This window comes from Drosophila mojavensis, unplaced genomic scaffold (assembly GCF_018153725.1).
Source record: "Drosophila mojavensis isolate 15081-1352.22 unplaced genomic scaffold, ASM1815372v1 contig_74, whole genome shotgun sequence".
Lineage (NCBI taxonomy): Eukaryota > Metazoa > Arthropoda > Insecta > Diptera > Drosophilidae > Drosophila > Drosophila mojavensis.
In genome coordinates, this window is record NW_025318899.1 from 26048594 (window position 1) to 26065595 (window position 17002).

At 37.6% G+C, this 17002-nt stretch overlaps 1 protein-coding gene across 2 annotated transcripts; it reads right to left on the reverse strand.

The window, feature by feature from the left end:
* Positions 1-9783: 9783 nt before the first annotated feature.
* Positions 9784-15175, reverse strand: LOC6583621 (membrane-bound transcription factor site-1 protease). 2 transcript variants are annotated; one of them, XM_002009251.4, is made up of 6 exons: positions 14932-15172; positions 14332-14871; positions 13283-14135; positions 10706-11445; positions 10110-10644; positions 9784-10049 (listed from the first exon to the last, which is right to left on the reverse strand). In XM_002009251.4, exons 1-6 carry the CDS (start codon positions 15136-15138, stop codon positions 9850-9852), a joined length of 3075 nt encoding a protein of 1024 aa, XP_002009287.3. In that variant the 5' UTR covers positions 15139-15172; the 3' UTR covers positions 9784-9849. The 2 variants fall into 2 exon arrangements, with proteins under 2 accessions (XP_002009287.3, XP_043865537.1); XM_044009602.1 differs by lacking the exons at positions 9784-10049; positions 10110-10644; positions 13283-14135 and having other exon boundaries at positions 11365-11445; positions 14932-15175.
* Between the last annotated feature and the right edge of the window lie 1827 nt (positions 15176-17002).

Genomic DNA, 17002 nt, shown 5'->3' on the forward strand with positions numbered 1-17002 from the left:
AGCTGCACCAAAATCTCGCGTTTTTTTTTTTTTTGCTTACAGAACAACTCTGGGTCAGGTGACTTTCAACCCTACGTTATATAGTAGGGACAGTTCCGAAAAAATTTTGTAAAATACATTTTACTTTATACATTTTACTTTTTCCTATAGTGCACTGCAGCCATTGCGTGTTTATGAGTGCGTGCGTATGTCTGTCTGTGAGCGTATGTGTGTGCATGTGCGTAGGGTTCAGGGGATCTCGACTAGAGCTTTCTTACTTGTTATATCCTGAACCCATTGTATGTAACAGGCAGAAGGAGACGTGGCAGACCCCACAAAGTATGTATACAGTGACGAACTAAATTATTGGCACAGCAAGGTTTTTAAAATTTATACCAATTTTTAAAGTATTTTGAAACGTTTTTTTAATGAAGCAAAAAATTAACCAAATAGAAAAGAGTATTTTTTAAATTATATAAAAAAATATTGCGAAAAACTTCATCGTACATTTTTTTAAAATTAAATAACAAAAAAAAAAAAGCTAAATTTTGCTGAATCTAATTATTGGCACACTTAGTATTTTTTTTTTTTACGATTTGACCGATTGGGCAAAATTGTTTTGGCAATTTGAATTTTAATATAGAACATTTTGTAAGAATTGAGCATATATTTTTACTTTTCTTAATAATGGCACCTAAGCTAAAAGAGACATCGATAGCTCTGAGGAAAATTATCCTGCATTTGCACGATCAAGGCAAACTTTATGCAGAAATTGGAGGTATAATGGAATGAAACCGATTCACTATTCAAAGTTATGTGCAGCGCTCCAAGGAAACCCGCAATCTGCTAAGTTCATAAACATACAGGTCGCCTGTTGAACAGCCATGAATGCCGGAAAGTCGTGTGAAAGGTGCAAGTGAATGCCAAAATAAGATCAACACAGATTGCTGCTGAAGATACAAAAGAAATGGGGAGGGATATGCACCCGATTACGATACGAAGAGTACTGCACAGGGTCGAATACAGAGCGCGTGTGGCTCGACGAAAGCCGTGCATCTTAGATGGCAATGAAAAGACGCGTTTGGACTACGCTAAAGAATATTTTAGCAAGCCATCTGACTACTGGAGGCAGGTCTTGTTCTCTGATGAGAGCAAGTTCAACATATTTCGGTCAGACGGGCGTCACTCGGTTTGGGGAAAGCCAAATATAGCATTTGATAAAAACAATGACACTCCAATTGTTAAGCATGGTGGTGGGGTGATGGTCTGGTGTTGCATGTCTGCTGCAGGTGTGGGCGAATTGGTATTTGTAGATGGAATAAAGGACAAGCACTTTTATCTAAATATTTTAAAAGAGAACGTTAAAAAAGTGCCGAAAAACTACAATTACCAAACTCGTTCACATTTAAACATGATAACGACCCCAAGCATTCCGCCCATATCGTCAAAATAAAGCCGGCCTATAATACCGCCCATGTGTTGCCGTACCCAACACTATCTCTAGACCTAAATCCAATTGAACACTTGTGGAAAGAATTGGATAGGCGCATTTCAAAAGGGGTAATAACAAAAAAAGCCGACCTAAAACGAGCTCTTATTGAGGAATGGCATAAAATTAGTGATGTCACTCAAAAATTAGTTAATTCAATGCCAAACCACTTATCAGAGGTTATTAAAGCTAAAGGGTTTAAAGTTTTTTAAAGTTTTAGCCCAATTTCCATACAATTTCTATGTTTTTATGTTTTTATCATAGCTCGCAATTAACTGTTAACACTTTTTCGTTGTCTGCAAATAAGTGTCTTTCACTGACACAGTCAAAAACACTCAGACAGAAACTGTTTTTGTCGCGTCTGGCTTAGCTCGCTCGCGCTCTGAGGGAGACAGTTATTTCTGTTTTCGTTTCCTCAAGTCAAACACTGATCGTTTGCTTGAGTTAAATGAAGCAAACGGTAAGTTGCGTTTGTATGGGTAATACGCGCGATTGCTGCGTTCTTTTTGTATGTATGTATGCGTGTATTTACATGCACACGAAGGCAAAAACAATTTCTGCTGAGTTTTTTAGTCAAAGTGTTTTTTGCTGAGAGTCTTTGTGTGAGGGAAAATCGTGTTAGCTTTAGGCGACACTCATGTGAGAGCGGCACACGAATGAGTCATTGCATTGCGTCTGAGCGAAACAGATTCTAAAGAAAACAAAGAGTGACGCTCAGAGCGAGACGTGTCTGCACAATTTTTTTGGTTATGATGCGAAGAAGAGCATAAACGAAAAAACGATCAACTCTCATTTGCAACTCTGGTTTTTATACCTCTGGTTTTTATACCCTGAAACCACTTTCAATGGGAAATCAGGGTATAATGGTTTTGTTGAAATGTGAATAACAGGAAGAAGGAGGCGTGGCAGACAAAGTATATATATTTTTGATCAGGGCGACGAGCTGAGTCGATTTGGCCCTGTCCGTCCGTCTATCCGTATGTATGAACGCGTCGATTTCAGAAGATATAAGAGCTACAGACTTCAAATTTTTTTGTAAATATCCGTATTTACAGCGCGGATATCGAGTTTACATAGCTCACAAATAAGTCTTTTTCACTGACACAATCAAAAAGACTCAGACAGAAACTGATTTTGTCGCGACTGGCCTAGGTCTGCTCACGCTCTGAGCGAGAATGTTACTTCTGTTTTCGTTTCGCTCAAGTCAGTCACTGATCGTTTGCTTAAGTTTAATGAAGCAAACAGTCTTTTCCGTATGTATGGGTAATCACACGCGATTGCTACGTTCTTTTATGTATGTATGTATGCATGTATTTACATGCACACGAAGTCAAAGATGATTTCTGTTGAGTTTTTAGTCAAGCTGTCTTTTGCTGAGAGTCTTTGTGTGACAGAAAATCGTATTAGTCTTTACGCGACACTCATGTGAGAGCGTCACACGAATGAGTCATTGCCAGTGTTTAAAAAACTGCGAACAGTTTTCGCAGTTCTGTTATTGCTTGAACTGTTGCTGCGAGCATTTTCGACAGACGCAGTCGCAGCAAAAGCAAAAACATTTTTTGATCAGCAGCGCAGCGCTTCGGGAATCGACAGCTTCGGCAGTTTTAAGAATGCTAGAACTGTTGCTGCGCGCATTTTCGACAGACGCAGTCGCAGCAAAAGCAAAAAACAATTATTGATCAGCAAAAACTGTGGAAGCTGTCTGTGCTGTGCTGTGCTGTTCGGCAGTCGACAGTTTTTCTCTAGCTGCGACTGCGACTGTCGCCAGTGAACGCAGTTCGAAGCGCTGCGCTGCTGATCAATAATTGTTTTTTGCTTTTCCTGCGACTGCGTCTGTCGAAAATGCGCGCAGCAACAGCTCTAGCATTCTCAAAACTGCCGAAGCTGTCGATTCCCGAAGCGCTGCGCTGCTGATCAAAAAATGTTTTTGTTTTTGCTGCGACTGCGACTGTCGAAAATGCTCGCAGCAACAGTTCAAGCAATAACGGAACTGCGAAAACTGTTGGCTGCAGAAGCACAGCACAGACAAAATTTGACGACTGTTGCTGCTGTGACTGTAAGCATTTCAAACGATCAACTCTTATTTGCAAGCTCTGCGAGTTTATCATTAAAAATCGATAACTCATCCCGATATTTATTTATCGATAAAAACCGCATCGAAAATCAGTTATAAAATTATACATCCTACATCTTTGGAGCTACAGTCTCCAAATGTATAGTGATATGCATTTTATACAATTTCGGTTTTTGCCAAATTTACCCCCCACCCCCTCACCACCATGTTTGTAATATGCGTATGGCAAGTGCACGCATATTATGGTTATAATTACGATCTAAAAGTTTCATGAAGATCGTATGTCCACAAAAAAAGTTATTAAACGATTAAGTTCTCATAGTAAGGGCTGAAGTCAGCCCATGAGTTTTTATGCGTGGGTGCTTGTGTGTGTATGCATCTGTGTATGTGTGTGCGTGCGTGTGTGTGAAATAGCTATTGCTCGAAGGGTTCAGGGGATCTCGTAGTCGAGCACACTCGACTAGAGTTTTCTTACTTGTTATTTTTGATGTGCCAATAATTTTGTTCAGCTATGTACGCAATGTAGTCGTAGTCGAGCAGTCTCGACTAGAGCTTTCTTACTTGTTTTTGTATAATTTAATAAATACCCTATTCTTTGGTTAATTTTTTGTTTCATTAAATAAAAACTTTTAAAAATTGCTATAAATTTTAAAAACCTTGCTGTGCCAATAATATAGTTCGTCACTGTATATATACGAGCTGAGTCGATTTAGTCCTGCCCGTCCGTCTGTCCGTATGTATGAACGCGTCGATCTCAGAAGATATAAGAGCTAGAGACCTCAAATTTTCCCGTATATACGTATATAAGAAAATGTCCGTACATATAGCTCGGATATCGAGTTTATCAACAAAAATCGATCTAATACCGTTATTTTTATCGATAAAAAAGCTTATCGAAAATCAGTTATAAAATTATATCTCTTACAGAGCTAGAGTCTCCAAACATTAAATGTAGATTTATAGAACTCCGATTTTTGTTATAATTCACCCCTAACCCTTATATCCTCCCCCTCACAACTAAATTTGTAAAAAGCGTATTTCAGGTACAAGCGACTTGTGCCTTGGCAAATGCACGCATTTCATTATTATAATCATAATTATCTTCATTTCATGAAGATAGTATATTCACAAGAAAAGTTATTAAACAATTAAGTTCTCATAGTAAGCGCACACTGCAGCCAATGCGTGTTTATGCTTGGGTGCCTGTGTGTGTGTGTGGGATGATTGAAATAGCTGTTGCTCGAAGGGTTCAGGGGATCTCGTAGTTGAGCAGTCTCGACTACTACTACTACTACTACTTTCTATTATTTCTGTGGACAGTGGGAGTGAGGTAGGCTAACTAAATGTACGAATTAAGGTATGTAAGTTTACCAGTCACCGACTAACACTCATCGCGAGCAGACGTCAGTTGCTAACCAATCGTGCTGTTATCAGTTCTCTTCTCTCCTCACACTCTTTCTATCAACCGTTACTTGTACAAAATATTAGTTCAAAGCGCTTGATTGCAGATAAAAAAAAAAAAACCATGGGTGGCCCGGGGCCCCCAAACCTGGGACATAATCGGTTCAGCACTCTGGCCGATAGTCCCCCAACAAAAAAACGAAAACCACCTTCAAAAACTTTAAGTGACTTTCCCGAACTGCCATCTAACAACATTGCTAACCCAAAATATATCCGCCAAAGACAGTGATAAAACAATCTCAGAATATTCTTGCTTCGCTGTACACAAGGCGCTTAAGCACATCAATAAGAATATTAATGCAATAACAAATTTAAAAGACGGAAATCTACTAATGTTGGTTCAATGAAATTCTTGAAGAGCTCGCCTCCCAAAAAGTTATCGCAATCTACAAATTCACCAAGCAAGTTGAGGGTGTGGCAAAACCGTCGGGGGTTATGCTTCTTACCTTCGATCTCTACAACCTTCCATCGAAAATCGACATATGCTGGCACACTGTAAAGGTATCCGAATTTGTTCCGAATCCCATGCGGTGCAAATCTTGCCAAAAACTCGGCCATACCCAAAAATACTGCAAGAACGAACCAAGGTGTAGTAACTGACTCACCCCGCACTCTGGTACCTGCTCTCCAAAATGCGTGAATTGCTCACAGAACCATGCTGCCTCAGACAAAAAATGTAGTGCATTCTTACAGCAAAAAGAAATGCTGAAAATAAAAACCACGAAGAAGTGTACAGTGAGAGAGGCAAAGCTTCATTACAAAGCTCCCTTGCCTAAACAATCCAAGCCCGACAGCTACGCCGCAGTCACAGCAAACATAGAAAACGAAAATAGCACAGCACAAAAAGCAAAGTACAGCATAAACCGTTACACTGATAAGAGCAATATTGGTGGCTCTGACGATCGCCTCTCGGCGCCCGACTCGCTTCCACATAATAACTGTCAATCTCCTTCTACTCTCTCCTCATCACTTCCCTCTTCATCCCAACTGTCCCCTTCTCTATCTTATTTCTTAGAAAAAACACTCAATAACCGAACAAAACCAAAATCACCTACTCACTCACACTTAACACAAAACAACACCACCGATTGTGGCTCAATTGAGATTATCTGATTCAACACCAAATAACACCATCGATCTTGACCCAACTGAGTCAATGTCCGACTGATACAATAATAATAATAAATAAATAAAAAATAAAAAAAATACTATGTTCCCTGAAGACATACATATATCAATTATTACTTCATTTATCTATGACCATTAAAGTTATTCAATGGAACCTAAAAGGATATATAAATAATTTTGATGAATTAACGATTCTAATAAATAATATAAATCCAAATATAATATGTCTTCAAGAAACTAACTTACCTTTTAACTCAAAAAACATAATCTGCAACAAACAATACATAGGTTACTTCACTAACCTACCACACAACCTTAATGCCAAACAAGGAATAGGAATTCTTGTTAAAAGGCACCTACCGCACTCTCTGCTCCCTTCTCTGACTAGCTCAAGTATACTTCACTTGGCCACTCAATTAAAACTTAACGAAAAATGTACTATTCTTAACAGCTATATCCCCCCTGATCAATATTTTTCTGGGAACGAAATACTTACAATAATAAACAGCTTCTCCGCTCCACTATTGTTTACTGGAGATTTCAATGCCTGGGGTTTTGCTTGGGGCTCTCCACGCACCACCTCCAGAGGTAAAAACATTATCGAAGCCGTCTCAAAAACTAACCTATCTCTTTTGAATAATGGCAGTCCAACATATTTTTCCACACATAAGACTTACACACACATAGACCTCACGTTTATCTCCTCTAATCTGCATCCACACTGCAATTGGGAAGTTTTAAACGACTTATACAGCAACGATCATTTCCCAGTCATAACTGAAATACTAAATCAGTTTCATTTTGAAAAGTCTAATTTCTCCCCTAAATTCAAAATTGATTTAGCCAATTGGGAATTGTTTCGCTTAAACTATAATACCCACACCTCATTCACACAAAATGCAGACATTCAACTGCAAGTCTCCCAAATGACCAAATCAATTCGAATGGCGGCAAATAAGGCAATTCCACAGACCAAACCCCACACATTTAAAAGAAAGATAATTTGGTGGAATAAAAATCTGGGAGATCTTCGGGATAAAAAGCAAAAATTATGGCAAACCTATAAATACAAAATGACAGATGCTAACCTCATAGCTTACAAAAGAGCAAATGCGTTCTTTAAGCGTGCAGTTAAAGAAGCCAAACGTGAGAGGCTCGGTGCCTTCACATCCAATATTTCTCCTCAATCCTCCTCCAAAAAAATCTGGCGCGACATTAAATCCCTGGTGGGAGTCCCCCCTCCCCAGCTTAAGTGTATCAGAGCTAATAATACATTAATAACGGCACCCTTAGAAATATCGAACATATTTGCCACAACTTGGTCAAAGTATTCCGAAGACTGCAACTTCAACATTCAATACAGGCAACAAAAGGCAGCATCCCTTGAGTATGTTCATGCTCCTGGTAGACTTAGTCTATCTGCTAAACAACTCGAATACGATTTCACAGAGTTAGAACTATGAACTGCCCTAACAAAGGCTAAAGGCAAAACACCAGGTCACGACAGAATCTCGTATCCGATGCTTAAACAACTGCCCGCCACAGGCAAAGCAGAGCTTTTAAACCTATACAACAATATATGTTCTGTTGGTCAGTACCCCCACGTGTGGAAATCTGCCATCATTGTATTGTACAACAATATATGTTCTGTTGGTCAGTACCCCCACGTGTGGAAATCTGCCATCATTATCGGTTATTCTATTCATTATAGCATTTGAAAAAATCTACAAAATTGTATCTAATCATAAAAAAATTCAATCAATCATGTACGCAGATGATGCCATAATCTTTAGTAAAATCAAGGACTTAACAAAACTTAACAATATTTTAAAAGATATACTTAAGGAAATATATAACTGGGGTCTGGGCTCTGGTGCAACCCTATCTCCCAGTAAATGTAAAATTTTGCACATTTGTAAAAAAAAAGATGTACATACTCTAGTTTAAGCTTGAATAACTTTACTATAGAATGCGTCCAGGCTCTTAAGATATTAGGCCTATATTTCGACAAGCGAATGACATTTAAAAATCACTGTCTGTATCTCAGAGATAACCTTGAAAAAAAAAACTAAACATTATAAAATAGCTCCAAACATTCCTTAATAAATACAAATAGTCTTATAAACGTCGCCAGGGCTCTTATACTGGCAAAAATAGATTACGCGTTGCCAATATTCGGCTGGTGCGCAAAGTCACATATCCGCCTGTTTAAACCAGCCTACCACACAGCGGTTCGTCGCAGTATCAACGCCTTCCCAACATCTCCAATAAAATGCGTCCTAGCAGAAGCGGGTTTGTCCACAATGGAGGACAGAGTTGCAGAAACAATAGCCCTGCTTATCCCGAAAATGTTCTGCTCACCCAACCAGCTCCTTCAAACTGTGGTACGGAAAGCTATAAATCAACGGAGAACCTACCGATACCTCTCCACAATACGCCGATGCGCCGCTCTCTCCAAAGAATGGAATATCGCAACTCCAACAACACCGAAAATCCCCAGCGCCCCTTCATGGCTTCTTAGACAATCCTCTATTAACTGCGCGCTACAGGAATTTCCAAAAAATCACACAAACGGGGAAACTTTCCGCCAACTATTTTATAATGAAGCCAAGGAATTTTATGTTAATCGAACGTGGATATTCACTGACGCAACAAAATCAGCTGAACTCACTGCATTCGCATGCGTTGACATCAATGGTAAAATTCTATCAGCAGGAACACTACCAGAATACTACTCTGTATTTTCAGCCGAAGCAGAAGCTATTCTGAAAGCCATCGTTTACGCACAAGGCAGAACTGGAAAGTTTACGATATGTACCGATAGCCTGTCGACTGTAGAATCTGTCAAAAATCTATCTAACACAAACCCAACAATCGTGCAGATACGAGAAAGTTTAATAAAAACCACTCTAAAACTTAACATATTTTGGGTTCCCAGCCACAGGGGCACCAGAGGCAATGAGTTGGCTGACAATGCAGCAAAAGCAATGTCAAAGTATCCCACAATCATGATACTCCCTTCAGCGGAAAAAGATCTGCGAAAAGTTATTCTCAAACAGCTCCACTCGCAATAAATCGAAATCTGGGCTAACTTTCATCACAGATACAGGAACTGCAACCCAAATTTGGAGAAAGTCAAGTTCCCTATCAACACATCCCGAACGAAAAACACTATTTTCACCCACCTCCGGATAGGACACAGCAGTGGCACCCACAGCCATGTACTGTCAGGAGACCCAAAACCGAACTGCCACTTATGTGGTCTAGAGCTCTCTACCGCACACCTGCTGGACACCTGCAAAAAATTAGTTAGCATTAGAAAAGCTCATTTTCCAAATATACTACCCTCATCCATCTTACCCTACGTCACAACAATAAATATAAATAAAATATATAGATTGTAATTTAACAAATAAGATATAATCCTACATAGAGCCGAAGGCCTGGTCGCTAGCGCTCTTATTATATACTTAGCTTTAATATTCTTGTGTATTATAGGTAACTTTGTAAAATAAATAAATAAATGTAAGTTTACCTCAACTTGTAGTTGACTGTACATTAATATTTTGCTTCAGCCGTAAGTGCTTGTTCCAAATGGAATTTATTAATTTTAAACATTATTTTATAAAAATTTCAAAAACAAAATAAATAATTTACTTGTACTTTCAGCACTCCTTCAAGAAGGATAAAGAGTATATTCATATTTTATTAATATATTTTATTTAAAAGAACTAAATCCTATTTTTCCTTTTAAAAATAATATAAAAACAATAATAACAGTTAAGCTGAGTGTTATCATAAATAAAACAGATATCTTAATATTATTGTCGATTTGGTCAGAAACGTATTTATCATTATTCCAAGTTATTTTGGCAAGCTCAGTATTCAAGTTAGCAATAATATTATTATTTTGATTTCCTGAAATGGAGTAAATTGTTAGTTTTATATGATGAAATAATTCAATAGCTTATCAGATACCTTCGATTCTATCGACATCCAGTTCTAACGTTGGGCTGATGGCTAACGTTGTTGCCACTATCCATTCCAGTTTTTCGCATTGCAATATAGGCTTCTTCTTATATCTGACCACCAATGAAAACTTTTTTAAATTACTACCTGGCATTCTGATAGGTAAAGCCGTTTCCTTCATTTCCCTAAACTCTGAAATTCGATTCAAATTGTCTAATAACATTGATTTATGAGAATTCATTGCAAAATCCAATATGGTTGTTAAAAGCCAGAAGCATGCTTTTTCCATGTGCGAGGAATCTAAGCAATTGGAATCGCCAAAGACTGCAATACGACCTGTGAGCGTCTCACTGAACAAATTTCGATTTTCTAAAATTGAATGATTAAATGGAACATCCCAGTCCTTAATGCTTTCGTTAGCTGGAGGGTCCCTTCGATTCTTAGTTTTATCAAAGAACCGATCTTTGGAATTAGTTTGAAATAATCCCATTATAGGTAAAAATTGTTTCGCATACATATTTTGTGATTTTCCGTTTGTAATAATCTTAAATAGAGGTGGAAATGTTAAAATTAATATTTATGTTTATTAAAATTAAAGTTATTACCGATGCGCCTTGATCATTTAAATTGGCTCCAATAACTACATCATCTCGATTATTTGGAAATGTTTTAAGCGTTGCTCCACTTGCATAATACATTGAATGGTCTCCCAATTTGAAGTGCCCTTCACCAACAAAATCACCGAAAGATATATTAAAAGGTCTCAAAAGATCGTTCAGGGCTGGAATATTAGCTCCACCAGTATCAGGTATCCACCATTGTCTACTGTTCTCATCAAAAAATTTTATGTGTCTCATTACCGTGGTATTATACCAATCCGCAAATATAATAACACTTAAGCCATTTTCATAAACATAATTTTCGAGACAGGATATCTCTTCGTCATAGAATTCTTCTTCAGGGTCTACGATTAATAAAACTCCATATTCATAGGGGTTAAAGCAAGTATACGGTTCTCTTAACACGTCGATATAATAGCCAGAGTTTCTCAAATGAATATATGTGTCACGGAAATTTGTATGAATGTGATCTGCCCTCCAATCGAGCGGATCAGTTTTAATCTTTAAATTGTCTCTTGGTATATAGCCTGGTGGATATCTTAGACTATGAAATTGATCCCACAGAATTCTTTTGTGCCGGGGTGGCTTTGGTGTAATTTTTATTGTCAGATGCAACTCTACTTCCCTTCGTAGAGTCGTATTTGTGCCAATTGGGAAACTATCTATCAATAATATTATACGTCCCTTAGCTATACCTTCATAGTTCTGTGCTTCACTATTAACAACTGAAATTAGAAAACAGTTCATTTTATAAAACACACCATTGGGTACGAATAACTAATTATTCATTACAAACAAGTAAGAAAGCTCTAGTCGAGACTGCTCGACTCCAAAATCCCCTAAACCTTTCGAAGAATTGACATTTCACAATAATGCTTCGCGTGGTTCAACTTTCACAAGAAAAACAACGAAAATAAAATACATACATGCATATGTGTCTACATTTAAAATTTGCACTCCACCTCAAAAGGATTTTAATCGCTAAAAAAAATATCGGGAATCATTATCGATTTTTGGAGAAAAAGTCGATATAAAAAAGTCGATATATTAGTTATTCATACATACGGACCGACAGGGATAAATCGACTCAGCTCGTCGCACTGATCAAGAATATATCAGGGTAGGGTTGCCATCCGTCCTGGAATTCCGGGACATGTCCCGCCTTTGGACGTAATGTCCCGGTGTCCCGACCTAACAAAAAAAATCGTCATTTTGACTAAATGCGACTCAAATTGCAAACTTGAAGAACTTTTTGTCGAGACAAATGAAGAATTTTTTGAGAAAAGCAGCGCAGATAAGGTAGTACAGTTTTTTGCAACAAACGTGACTCAAAAGTATTAAAGATAGCTCAAATCCTGTATGGGATTCTTGAGCACAATGCAAAATTTTTTGACTTATTAAATACGTAGTGGCCGTCGACTCCTCAATTTTAGCCAGTTCTTAGAACGAGCAACCGGTTACCTAAATGCAAAATTTGAATTCTTACGCTCAAAAAATGTGAAAATTACAGGGGATTTCTCGATATCCCACGCCCCTAAAGAGGCGTACAAATTATTTTTGGGGCATCGATAGAGGAGGCTACCAGTAACTTAACTATCCAAATTTGAAGCTCCTAGCTCTTAAACTGTAGGAGATATAAACTTTTGCGGTTTGCCACGCACCCTATGGGCGGACATATGTATATCTACCATAGCTCGTTGGACTTGGGTGATCAACCCGCGTATATATACCAAATTTCAGATCTCTAGCATCAATAGTGCCTAAAATATAGCAGAATTCGAAAAATCACTATATCTTCTTGCCACGCCCCTAGTGGGCGTAGATATATAATTTTTTCACCCATCTTCATAGAATTAAAACATTAGCTTACGTGCAAAATTTCAGCATTCTAGGTTTATAACTTTAGGAGATACAGTTTTGTCCGATTTGCCACGCCCCTAATGGGCGGAGATATATCCGCCATAGCTTGTGATCTTGGGTGGTTGGCGCGGACCTACATACCAAATTTCAGCTTTCTAGCTCTTTAACTAACATGATTTCTGGTATATCGGAAAATGAATTTTCCGATTTGCCACGCCCCTAGTGGGCGGATCGGGAAAATTTTAAAACTTTATAAATCGGAGATATACACGAGTATGTGTTCCAAATTTCAAGTCTCTAGCTTCAATAGCGCCGAAATAGATTGCGTTCATACGGACAGACGGACAGACGGACGGACAGCAAGACGGACATTGCACAAAACCAATATACTCATTTCACTTTCGTGAATGAGTCTAATTATATATGTAAAAGGATGTATTCACATGTATGGATGTACTGGAAATTTGTCAAGACAGAAAATTTAATTTACGTTTCATTTATTTATAGTGAGTATGGGCCTCTGGCCCAGATGGTAACCCTAGTTCATGGTATAAAAATTATATGATATAGTATGAGGGCAATGTTACTTGTCTTACGGAATGGAAATGTGTGGGAATGTGTGTGTGCATGTGCATGTGTTGTTCAGGGTATATCTGGATATATTCAGGAGTTTCGACTAGAGAAGGCTTTTTACTCTCTTACCAATGTAAACTGACATCCATCCAGTCCAAGGCCAAAGCGTCATTGAAAAAGATGTAGAAATGTTAAGGTACCGACCAAAATTATGAGGATCTGGTACCCATCTCGGTTGACCAATAATTTTACCAGTTACAGATATACCATTAAGAATTGTAACGTTTACAATCGCAGCAGTGCTTCCATAAAAGAGTGGTTGGCTACTATAAGGCCACATATAACTTGATGTGAAATCGATCGAAGATGGGATAAGACTAATTTTTGGCTTGTAGGATAGTAACAACTGCATACTTTTTAACAAATTTAGTTTCCCTTGACCTTGCTCAAAAATATTATAATTCGCCAGCTTTTCAGCACCTTCAACAAGCACTTGTTTTAAGGATGACGGGTTGACTAATTCTATTTTATGCGAAACGCCACTCCTGAGCAAAGCTGCGACTCCTGCAACAACTGGCGATGAGACTGAAGTTCCTGATAACCTTCTGCATCCCTTGAGTACGTCACTTCCCTCAACTTGACTGCCATAGGTGACAATGTCTAACCCTATTCTACCATAACCAACAGGAAGTTCCCAGGTTGTCATTCCTCGAGAACTAAATCTGGCGATTTGATTGTCAAAATTAATACTTCCAACGCCGATAACATCGCTTTGGTCACCCGGGTTATTCAGAGTTCCGTATATGGGACCATCATTTCCAGCGGCCGATATCATTATTATATTATTTGCTGATAGTTCTAGAACTTTATCGACGAATGGGGAGTCCATAAAATCTGGCCCTCCAATGCTTAAATTGATAATATTCACTTTTTTGTAAATGGCATAATTGAAAGCATCTAAAAACCACGAAGTATAAGATACCTTTAATTAAAAAGAAATTGGATATTATGGTAAAAATAGGTAGGGAAACTGAATTAGGTAACTAAGAATCAGATTATATTTTTCCAATATTTTTTGGCGTTCTAAATCCAATGGTAAATACTTTAGATTCCAATCTTAGTCTGATTTCAAGTCATAGTTTCTGCCAAATTTTCGGCTTGTGTGATTCGATGTTTACCTGAGAGTTCGTGAAAACTTTATATATATGCAACTCAGCATCTGGAGCTAATCCAAGGCACTCCTTTGAAGAAGCTATTACACCTGCAACGAACGTCCCATGGCTCACGCCATCTTCAGAAGATTTCTCATTTGTCCAATTCGTTCGCTCCTTGACGTTTCGAAAATGGGGATGATTTTGAGTTAGGCCGGTATCAAAAATTGCAACTTTAACACCCTTCCCCGTAATTCCAAGTTTCCAAAGAACGTCCGCATATAAGGAGGCAGCCACATGCTGCTGCTGCCCGGACTTCGCGTACTTATCCCGCGCAACTCCTTGAGGATGGCGAATATTGTATGTGGTGCTGTGTGTGTTATTGTATGATAAAAGTCTTTGAACATAATGATGACGAGAAACTCCTTTAACAGCGGGGTGGGCTCTGATAAAGCTGAGTGTTTGTTCAATTAAAGTGTAATTTGTATCCGATATATGCAAAATGTCGAAATCACTTGGGTAATGACTAGCTAAGTTATAACGGGATATAATTGACCATTTTAACACCTAAAAATATAAAGTGTCATTTTTTTGTAAGCCATTGATTTATAAATGCATATTACACACATTTCCTCTTATTAGCCTCTTTGAAATAAATGAATTCCTAACTTGCGTATAGTATTTTGAATGGTAGGTCACAATATATTCGTTAGGAACGTTCTTCTCCTTAAATTGTGGTAATTTAGAGGAGAGATTCTTTTCTTGTATGTTTGATTCAGCTATAAAAGACGCAAGAACCGCATTTACGACGAATACATATGTTAATGCACTCATTTATGAGAAATACTACAGACAATACAAACAATATTTTTTGAGCCCAACGTTTCACATATGGTCGACAAGGTAGCGCCTAAAATTTTTATGTTGCGCGTAGAATGACAATGGAACACATTTTAATAATATTATTAGTAATAGTATTAACCAAGTAACACATAGACTAGACATTTATAACTAATTTAGCAAGGGACTGCGAGTGTGTGTGTGCATGCCCGTTGTCAGAAATAATTATCGAAACGCTTTCAGTATGTTTGAGCTGACTCATTTTTCGGCGTGGAAAAAATTTGTTCTAGATGTCTAGTCCATGTGTTGTTTGGTTAGTTGTAAAAGTATTAAATCATGGTGATGTTTAACTTAATAAAATTGAGTACTGAATTATATAATTCTTTTTAAATTTATTTTAAACTCTACGCACTTATTACTTATTATTCTTTACTAATTTTGTATTCTTTTTTTTTTTTTTTATATATATATATATATATATATATATATATATATATATATCTTGAACTCAATGAAAATGGGAAATCAGGGTATAATGGTTTTGTTGAAATGTATGTAACAGGGAGAAGGAGGCGTGGCAGACCCCACAGAGTATATATATTCTTGATCAGGGCGACAAACTGAGTCGATTTAGCTCTGTTCATCCGTCCGTCTGTCCATATGTTTGAACGGGTCGATCTCAGAAGAGACTAGAGACTTGACATTCTTTTTCCTAGGCCCTTGTTCCGTTATTTTGTTATCGATTAAAAACATTATCGAAAACTAGTAATAAATTTATATCTGCTACATCTTTAAAGCTAGAGTCGCAATATATGTACTTTATAGAATTTCGATTTTGCTAAAACTTACCCCTCACCCTTATATTTACCCCCTCAACCACATATTTGTAAAAGACGTATTTCAAATAGTAGAGACTAGTGCTTTGGCAAATACAAGCGTGTCTATGATATATTTATAATCTATAAGTTTCATGAAGATAGTCCATCCACAAGAAAAGTTAGTAGACGCTATATGCACGAAATATGTTTAGGTACTCGGAATTCAATGTTATAAACGAAATATTTTTCTATGCTACTAAAAGAAAATAAGACCTATTTCAATATTCTTCTAAAGCATTAGGAAATATCAATGTCGAGAAAACATTAAATGTGACGAAATAACTATTTTTATACCCTGAACCCATTGAAAATGGGAAATCAGGGTATAATGGTTTTGTGAAAAGTATGTAACAGGCAGAAGGAATCATCGCAGACCCCATAAAGTATATATATTCTTGATCAGGACGACGAGCTGAGTCGATATAGCCCTGTCCGTCTGTCCGTCCGTCCGTCCGTCCGTCCGTATGAGCAAAAGGATCTCAGAAGATATAAGAGCTAGAGAGCTGAAATTTGGCATGCATACTCGTGAATACCATAGGCAGTACGAGTTTGCTTTATTTTTTCGATAACTCATCCGATAACTTTTTTATCGAGAATAATCGAAAAATCGACTTGGTTTTTTCAGCCTAATTTGGACACTTTTAAACCTGGAGACTTCAAATTTGCCTTGTATATAGAGTTAATGGACACAAAGATTTTGTAATTTACAGATTTTGGATACCACGCCCCCTTCGCCCCCAATTTGTAAAAAACGCATTTCAAGTACTAGAGACTTGCAATGTACACACATTTTAACCATATGATTACGGTTTAAAAGTTTCATTAAGATCGTGTGTCTACAAAAGAAATTATTCAACAAATAAATTCTCATAATATTGCCCACATTGCAGCGCAGCCTAAGCGCTGTCGCTGCTTACTGCGCAGCTAGCAGAGCGCGTGCTTATAAGTGCATGTGTATGTATGTGTGCATAAAAAAAGTC